This window comes from Eleginops maclovinus, chromosome 5 (genome assembly GCF_036324505.1).
Source record: "Eleginops maclovinus isolate JMC-PN-2008 ecotype Puerto Natales chromosome 5, JC_Emac_rtc_rv5, whole genome shotgun sequence".
NCBI classification, from domain to species: Eukaryota; Metazoa; Chordata; class Actinopteri; order Perciformes; family Eleginopidae; genus Eleginops; species Eleginops maclovinus.
In genome coordinates, this window is record NC_086353.1 from 22,657,464 (window position 1) to 22,667,238 (window position 9,775).

The window sequence follows — 9,775 nt, forward strand, 5'->3', positions numbered from 1 at the left end:
TTTGGCACTTCTGTGTTGGCTTTACTTTTCAGTAACGTAGGTTGCTGTTTAGTAAGTAGGTAGTAGTACAAGGAAGGAGGGAGGGGAATAATGCTGCCCCATATTTGTTTAGAGCCAGTGGCCGACCATAACACACTGCACCTTTAACCAGTGACCAACCGTATCCATGTGTTTGCTTTGATTTGTTGATTGACTGAAACATGTTGAATAAGGCTATTAAAATCTGAGAAGCCCTCACTCTATACAAGTATACTTCACATTTTCATTTTACAGGAAAGAGGAAACACCATCTTTAATGTGATTAGCTCATGTCCGTTTTAGCTGGTTAGAAACTCCCCTTAGCCCTTTTCCACCAAACAGTTCCGTGCCAGGGCTAGTATTGTTTCGGAGTTGGTTTGACACTCCAAAGAACCTTTTTGCGTTTCCACTGATTCGCCCCTCGTCATGAGATCCTCGCTTACTTTGCTGCTTTTCCAAGCAACACCAGCAGAAAATAATAAAAACAACAATGGCGGATGTCTGTGGTGAGCTCATTTTGTTCTTATACTGAGTTCACTAGCAAGCACGAGTTTTCCAACAGCGGACTGCTGTTGCCCCAGACTCCGACGTAAAGCTTCCGATGTTTATCGCTTTATTCTGTTGGTAATGTCCAGGGAAATAGTTGGTACCCTAGTTGAACCAATTTTTCGCAGCCGAGAGCCAGCGGTGGTAGAAAAAAAAAACTGGTTCTCACCAATTGGTTCTACCAATGTCAACAACACACCTACAATTAAGGCAGTGTTAGAAATAATCAAGTGGATCCAATGACACAGCCTGAACGCCTCCAAAGTGTTGGACAACAATTCTTCCATCCATCAAGTTGTCACACCGCCACCACTGATCTTTCCTGTCCCGCTCAGCACTGCTCCTCCCCCAAAGATCCCGCACCGTCACTCAGGTCCAGAGAGTCAGCAGGTATGGGAGTTTTCCTGCTACTTTTTAGCGACTGGTTGGGATAAACCTCCACGGATTTTGAGATAGAGTGCACGGAGCGTTCGCGGTAATATCCAAAAGCTTCCCGCGCATTCTCTTCGCGGATGCTTTGCTCAAAGGTCTTGCGCTTGTGCCTGAACTCGATGACTGTCTTCGTGTAGGAGTTGAGGGTGGTGACTGATGCGCCCATGCAGCAGGTAAAGGACGCCCAGGCCATGCTGAGAACAAGAATAAATACATTTGTGTTGACCCTACTGTTGGATATGATTAACAAAAAGGGGAACACCCATGTAGAGACACAATTCAAAATTACATTTGGACAGTTTTTACCCTCAATATTGTTTGTTTACAGAGATTAGTGTTAAGCACGTTGAAGTCTTTTTCATTCGCTTCAAGCATGCTGGGCCACATGAGAGATCAGACAATCAAATCATTGCCTCATGTTCTTGCACGCATTGGTTAATGCCAACAAAAGGTCAAGAATTGTTTAGCCCCTGAAAATGATTTTTCTGCATACTGTGCATATTGTGAAATATCATCTCCTTATGAAATTCCAATCAGGCTAGCACTGGGGCTTTGGACATCAAAGCCTAATCCTACCATAACATGAGAGCTTTGGGATTTCTTTCATTAGAAACAGTGATGCTAAGGAGAGGTGACATCAGAGCTATAACAAACTATTTGGGGCTGCTACATGCAGAAAGGAATCCCTCATCTGGAGTGGAGTGCACCAGGTGGGCATAAAAAAAGTAGGTCTTAACTCTAATGTCGGGCTTAGCTACGTCCGACGTAGTGATTCAAAATTTACACTGAGAGCATCAAGCCTAACTCGTCACGGTCGTAGCTGCGCCTATTCTTAAGATGCGCGTCCACGTCAATACATGCAAAACAGCAGAACAGTCTACATAATGTAATACTCGAAATTCTCAATTCAAAGCAAGCTGTAAACTTTCAAGACATAAAATCTGAGTGTAATCAGCACCTGCGAGGTTTGGGAGAGCGCTGCATTTCTGTGTGATCCATGCTGTAGTTAAGGGGAGAGCTCCTCCATTAGTTCAAAAAGGGCTGTCTGCCAAAACGAAACCTCTCTATCAGATCACTGTCCGAATAGATGTCCAGTGGGTTTGTTCGATCACGGACGACTCTTTGTCGTCTTAATGCCCTTTCCTTGTAAAACCGGTAAACAAGACGCACTGCCATCATAACTTTCCTTCTTGCTTGTTTTCCGTTACTATGGATACTAGTCTGTCTATCCGTTTTACGCCTGCTACTAACTAGGCGTAAACGGTACACCCAGGCGCAACGCATACAGGGCTTAAGTCTAAGTGGTGCACTAGTCATGGCTTTAGTTTGGTCTTCACCTTCGGTTCTATGTCGGATGTAGAGTTAGGCCCAGTCTTATGCCCAGCTGGGGCACTCCACTCCTGACCTCTTAACGGATGAGTGGAATCAACTTTATTTATAAAACAGCGCTTTATGTGATATTGAGGATGAAGATGGTGTAAGTTTGACTGCGGAGTCATACCAGAAGGACCAGCCATAGTCCCAGTTGTAGGGTCTCCAGTCGGGTGGGCCAAGGCTGACAGTGACCTGGAACACCTGTGTGTACATCACATGAGCCACCATGCCCAGAAGACCTGAAACAATACAGACAATATGTGGTTAGCTAGAAATACAAATACAAGTATACAAAATAATTCTTCAGATATAGGACGGTTGGTTTCAACAAGCTGAGTAAAACGTTCTCATGTACACAGAAATACGCAAATATGTAAACAAGATAATGTAAAGTCAATTGATAGCCTTAAATCCTTTCATTCCTGCCCTACTTGCTACCCAATGCTTATCTTTTATCAAGGAAAAGAGAATCTCAAACACTTAACCGTAGTTCCAACAGGCAATACAAAAAAGTACTGAAGCCTCTTTGGTTAATAAGAAATAAAAATGCCACTACCTGAGAGCACAGTGAAGACGGCAGCGAAGGCGTTGAGCTTGAGTCCATCGATGACGTTGCTGGAGTGGACCAGGTCTAAACACATGAGGCTGAAGCCAACCACCAGCAGGACAATGTACAGCATCTCAGAAACCAGCGACAGCCACAGCATGCCTGCGAGAGGAAGACACACACACTGGATTACGATAACATCAAATATTGATATCATTATGTTATATATTGTTTGGTTTATTTACAGTGAGTAACAATTAGTCCAAAGTCTTTCATGTGATGGAACCACACTTCATCTAGTGGAAATGGAAGAACTCTTTATCTGAATGTATGTCTTTCTTTTGATTTTCTCAAGAATCAATCGAGGGGTGGACATGCAAATAGTATCAGGGCCTTACAGAGTTTAAAGGGGTAAGGCCAAAGTGTGGGTCGTGGGGTGCAGTGACAGGGAGGCCAGTAGTCCTACCACACCCAAACCTTGTTCAATGGAGGCTGAGCTGGTTGTGGGCAACCCTCAGACCAGAGGCGGCTGGCCCATAGGGGGCACTGGGGCTCTGCCCCACCAGCTGTTGAGGGGAAAAAATATTTTTTGCATATTTTTTTTTAAATCAATGTCAGTTTTACTTAATAGTGTGTGTGCCTACATGCAATTTAAATCATTTAAACAACATTTCCACCAACTAACACTCATTAAACAGTGAATTTCCACTGACAGACAGTGTATCATTCTCTCATGGGGCGATCGGCAAAGTGCCCCTGACCGGCAGCTAAACAGCCAATCCGGGTATGGTTGCTAGGGGGAAATTATGAATAATTGGCCTATCAACGTCGCCAAATTTAACGCCGGTGGGGCGCTGGAAATTTAGCCCCAACTGCTACATAAAATGCGTGAAGGTTTAGGATTGCTGTAGCTACATAAGGAGCCAGCGATAGTTTTTTTTCGTAGTGCGACTCCCAGATTCTGTCCTACGCTACGTGGGGAAAAAATACGCACGACGACGAAGAGAGATGATGGCGATGGCGGTGACAACTGGAGTTCAAGAGCAGCTTCCACCAAATTCGGTGAAATCGTTAATAATATACCCTTTTGCGAGACGGACGACGGAGGAAAAACTTCTCGTTAAGGAGCTGGGACCCGACAAGCCTGAAATCAGCATTTCCCAGCAAATCAAGCTGAAAGATAAATCTTACAAACGGAGTTTTTGTCGGAGCTGGTTCAACCGTAAGACGTGGCTGGCAGGTTGTGGAGCAGCCAATGCACTTTTCTGTTTCCCCTGTATCCTCTTCAGAAGTGACAAATGTGATTCGACTTGGACAAAGACTGGACTAACTGACTTAAAACACCTGAACGGATCAAGAAGCACGATCGATCCAAAGTTCACATGGAAAACTGCGTAAAGCTAGCTGTGTTCGGAAAGATTAGCATAGCAACAGGAACAGACAGAGAGGAACAGACACACAGAGGAACAGAGAGGAACAGACACAGAGAGGAACAGACACACACAGGAACAGACACACAGAGAGGAACAGGCACAGAGAGTGTCTTTTATGTTTATTTTACATTCAATGGGCAATATGTAATAATATTATAGTATGTAATTGTAATATAGTTGTGGAGAATGCTTTGTTGTTTCTCTCAGGCTGTGACATGCAATGACAACTGTATGGCACTGATGCTGTTTTCTCCAAGTAAATGCATTTTTCCTTGAGAGAGGGTATTAAAATAATCTGTTTATGTAAAATTTTTTGAAAATAACTTGGTTCTAAATTCTTTGTATATGTTACATTTTAATAGGAAAGTTCTGTTTCATTCTCTCTTCTCAACCCACACTCACTCATTCACTCACTCACTGTTGATTTGTATAGATTCAGCTGAAATCATACCCTTGTTGTTAATTTATCCCTTGATTGTATTGTATAGTATTTGATAGCATAAAGTCTAATATAGCTGTAAATTGTTACTTTTTCTGTGAAGCTGGAAACTGTGAAATTAAATTATTATTGTGGAACTGTAGTCATTTTCCGACTGTTCATTTGAATGCTTATGCTAGATTAGGCAGGGAAATCTGTTGGCACACTAGCCCCACCAAGATTTTTTTTCACCAGCTGCCACTGCCTCAGACCCTCAGGAGGGGGTTTGCTCACCCTCCTCAGCAGTACCTTTAAATGTATTTAAGTTGAGCGGCGGTGTCTGATGCTTTGGAGGGCAACGTCCTGACCATAAGGAGGGTGTTTGCTCTGCTTGATCGAGTTTTGTCCTGCTTTTTCTTTTTAGATTATTTTTTCTGTCTTCATTCCATTCTTCTTTATTTCTATTATTTTTACCTGTATACGAATAATTTTAAAGAATTTAGTCACTCCACCTCATTCTTCAGTTTGATTGAGTTATTTTTTCCCTAAATGCTATCCTGTGGTGAACAGTTAGACAATGTTTATGTGTGGGGCTTTTATTTTGAAAAGTAAGAAAAGTAGGAGTTGATTTGACCTCTGTCAAGCTTGAAAGCAGTACTACAGTACTTCAACTTGGCTCATTACGCACACCGCATTGGTTGATGCCTTCATTCACAATGCAAATGCTTGAAAAAAACACCAAACAACAACCTTGTCCCGGAAAAAGTTACTCTTTCACCTCTAAATATCTGGTTCAAACTGCATGGGACAGAATGTTGGGTTCAGCTAGCTCTACATTCATGAACAGATCAGGAAGAGACAAGAGATAGTGAAGATCTTTACTAAACATTTGGAGACATGTAAACTTAACATTTTCTTGGCGGCTGTGTCGTTCTGGTCAACCCTAATCCATTGAACTGTGAATTATTATTTTAGAATCAGTCATGAAAGAGATATTGATATGTTTTGATTACTGGATGATTTTTGACTAAGTAAACACCTCTGCGGTTTACACATTTAAACTTGAAATGATGTCAGAGCTCTGCAGTCCACTCTAAATCTTCATCAGTCAATGAATCAACCTAAGTGTGATTGCTTCTCCATAGCAGTCTGCCTCTTGTCTCTCTTCTGATTCAATCACTTCAAATACGACCAGGAAGTGACATTTTCTCAGATGACAAAGAAAATCCTCATCATAATGAAAATCAATTGTTATTAATGTTTGATGAAACACCTTTACAAATTGATCATAGTAATTAACAAATAAACATGTTACTTCCAGTGTTCTAGAGTTCCAGTTTGTCTTCAGGGAGTGTACTGTCGTCAACTATATTTATCTTTAAAGCTATTTCTCACAAACATATAAAAGCCCTTAAAGGATTTCATCGGTATGAAAATGTAAAGGTATCATTTTGAAATGTGTATTACACTATACGTTGGACATTAATAATAAAGTACTGATTCAAATTTGAATTACATCACCATTCATGTAACCTAATTTTCCATACAAGCAATAGCCTATTTAAGTAAAAAAATATCTAAATACTTTATAACTGTTTAAAAATGCAATTGGAATTTGACTTTTAATTTTCAAAACCTGAACGTTAAAAGTGTTTACTTAAATAACTTACACATTTAGAAAATTAGGCTATAGTGCAGATGCATTTTGAATTTGACATGATCATTATAATAAAGTCTGTTGTGGGCTTCCATACGACATGAGACATATTTTTGGGATGAAATTGATATGTTTCTAGCCAATTTTCTTCTTTGCCCATAGCCATGTCTGTGAATGGTCAGTGAGGATGCTTTGAGAATACCATAAACCTTTCAAGCTGCGTTTCAACATCTTGACAACACTAAACTCTATCGTGGAATTGTTGGAGAACTTCTGATCTTGGTTGGACTTCATGATGATGAGCAGTGGACTCACCTTTCTCTGATGCAGGGGCCAAGTCGATGAAGCTTCTGCACATCTCACCTGAAGCAGAACAAATATATAGTGTCATGACTTCACACAGCACGATAGCAGAGATCACCATGTGGCAGTTTAGAAATGACTGATCAACCTGTTTCTGGAAGTTCAAAGAGGACGTGTTTGGGATTAAACCAAATAAATGCTCTTAGTACTGAACTGATACAGGCCTCAGTCCGAGTCCTAATCTGTGTGCCCAATTTCTGTCCAGGTGTTTCTCTGGATCAGCTTAGACAAAGCATGAAACGCCTGATGAAAGCACAGCTACAGCAAAGTCAGAGTTCATGAGTTCAATAAATGAACAGAATGTTGAATAAGAGGCATATGTCAGAAATGCAGCTGTTTTCAGGCACTGGATTCAATGTCACCAGCTGGTGTTTTGGCAACATTTACTCAACATCTGGATCCATCCTGTCGAATTATAGGCCTATTTTGCATTCAATTACAATGACAAAATAGCATTGACTACTATTCGGATTGTAATAAAATGAGACAATGTAGTTAAATTCATGCATTTTAAAAATGAAACACTGTGAGATATAATGAAAGACTTTGTCAAATGAACAAATAGGAAAAAATGACCCATTTCTGCAGATGGGAAGTTTTCGTTCTGACATGTTTCGAGCAGGGTCACAGGATTTGTTGTAAGTGGAAAACCTTAATCAGGTAGAAAGATGGTGGCAACAGCTGTTTTAAGGGAAAACTCATCAAGGCTGCTGTTACATAATCCTTATTAATTCAAGCTGGCGGCCCCCCCCCCCTTCCCCTTCATCGTACAGCCACTTGATGAGATAGACACGTGCTAGGAATTCTGCTCAATGGGTGCTTTATTTTCTAGTGTTGTATATCATCAGAATATGAATTGTTGTCACATTATCACTGCTGAGAGGTGTTTTTATTGAGTTGAAGATGAAATGCTTGGAGATATTTTACGCAAATTGCAGTGAACAGGAAGTAATCTGTCCTCATCTCATCTTTGATGAACTTTCGCCCTTCTTGTTACCTTCGGTGACCCGTCCTTGAGCACTTCCTTAAATGACTTCACAACACCGTCACCATATTCCTTTTACACTAGAAATAAGGCTTGTGAACACATCATTCGCTATTTTTTCTTCCCTTTGGATTAAGCTGCTACGCAATCACATGCCTCCACGATCAAGTGTTCCACCTAAATCCCAGATCTGAGTATCTGAAGTGTGATAATCATCCCTTTATCCTTTAAAAAAAGAAACTTCATCCTGAAACTCCTCTGGGCCTCTCTGAGCTTTCAGAGCTTGGTATTTCATACCAAATAAACAGATTAGCAGTCTATACCAGATACATGCAATTAGAGTATGATATAAATAGAAGAGAGTTAAAATCACAAATTACAAAAAGGTGAACATTTGCTTATTTTGGTGTGTGTATGGAAATGCAAAGTAGGTTTAGAAAATAATCTGATGATGACAAAGATAATCTACTTTGTAAAAATGTTTTTTTTTAAACATAGGGAAAAGGAGCCAGTGAAATGTGAGGGTGGGGTGCATAGTTGAAATATGTAGTTTTAGATTAATCTAACCTTTAGAAGGATATTAAAGGATTTCAAACAAAAAGGACAATGGTTTATCCATTAATTCTCCACTTCCTCATAAAAATGAGCCTTTTCCAGACCCGTGAAGTACACACAATTATCCCTGCATTATCAGACCTTTAAACGCCTCAGCACTTTACATTATAGCACTTATGGACCTACGTCTAAACACACACACATACACACACACACACACACACACACACACACACACACACACACACACACACACACACACACACACACACACACACACACACACACACACACACACACCTTCTGCTCTTACTTTCATCGTGGATGTTCTCCTCGCATGAGTACCAGATGCCGGTATGGAACTGTCTGAAGAGGAAGCGGTCGTCCCCGGTCTCCCAGCTATACACCACCTTGTTCGGGTCCGTCTCGTTCACTCCGTAGTCTATGCACTGGTGAGTGCGCAGTTTGCTGCACTTTGGTTTGGGGACCCTCTGGGTCCCCACGCACCAGTACGTCGTTATAAACGCAGTTATGGAGAAGAAAAGGGCGAAGAAGTTCAAGCTGACCGACAGGAGGCCCCTGCACCTGCGAGTCGTCTTCATTGTCCGTGAGAGGGGTGAGACGGCGCGCGGAGGACCGAAAAGTTCATGGGTGCTAGGTGGAGTAGGTCCACGAGCCACGGCTAATTGTTTCCAAACAAACCTGGTGAAGAAGTGCAGGTCCCATTTGGCACTTAGTGAGCAAACACCTCCATGGATGCTGAGGAGAGCGAAGGCATGCACACACTGAATCAGCTGTGTCAAAGTGTCACACTCAATGACTTGTTTTCCTTTGAGAGGCCCGCGTGCGCCCAGCCCATAGGAATCCACGTTGTTAAAGGATTTGACGCTGCATTGCATCAAGTGGGATTTTCTAATGATGTAGATGCACTTTCTCTCCCCTCTCTGTCTCTCTGTCAATATGACCCTCCCTTCTGGCTCACTGTCTACTCTCACAACTTCGGCTATCATCCGACTGGTATAAACCTATGCACGACAAAAGATACCCACTGTTTTGACCACAGCATAAAATCAACATGTGTGGCTCAGGTTGTGACCTGCAACATACCCAGAGAGAGTTTACCATTGTTTTATACCAACATTTAGCCTGGAGGACTGGCCAAATAGAAAATGCCCCAAATACTGCTGAACAAGCTGCTTCTTTAAATGTGGGTAGTTACCTTTCATGATGTTTCGCGTAAAGGTGATCAAGGGATGACAGGGACATTAGCTGCTCTAATTACACAGGATTCAACCACTTCAAATACCAAATGCTTTTATTACACATGCTCATAGGAGAAAAAAACTAACCCATTTCATTTGATGAACTGCTTTGGTAAGAGTTGAAAACGTTCCAGGAAAAGACCCACTGATGGGTAAGTGATCACTTCCCTCTTCCCAAAGCTTGG

General features: G+C 41.6%; 1 protein-coding gene across 1 annotated transcript; it reads right to left on the minus strand.

Annotated features, from left to right (window-relative positions):
• Positions 1 to 895: 895 nt before the first annotated feature.
• Positions 896 to 9,006, minus strand: LOC134865149 (germ cell-specific gene 1-like protein). The gene is made up of 5 exons (XM_063884597.1): positions 8,642 to 9,006; positions 6,741 to 6,788; positions 2,927 to 3,079; positions 2,498 to 2,609; positions 896 to 1,190 (listed from the first exon to the last, which is right to left on the minus strand). The coding sequence occupies exons 1-5, from the start codon at positions 8,928 to 8,930 to the stop codon at positions 896 to 898; spliced, it is 897 nt and encodes a 298-aa protein (XP_063740667.1). The 5' UTR covers positions 8,931 to 9,006.
• Between the last annotated feature and the right edge of the window lie 769 nt (positions 9,007 to 9,775).

Coding starts and splice junctions, on each gene's coding strand:
- LOC134865149 (XM_063884597.1), bottom strand. CDS start 8,930: ATGAAGACGACTCGCAGGTGCAGGGGCCTCCTGTCGGTCAGCTTGAAC. Junction 2,610..2,926: donor CGTCTTCACTGTGCTCTCAG/GTAGTGGCATTT, acceptor GTATTGTTTCAG/GTCTTCTGGGCATGGTGGCT. Junction 1,191..2,497: donor GACTATGGCTGGTCCTTCTG/GTATGACTCCGC, acceptor TCTTGTTCTCAG/CATGGCCTGGGCGTCCTTTA.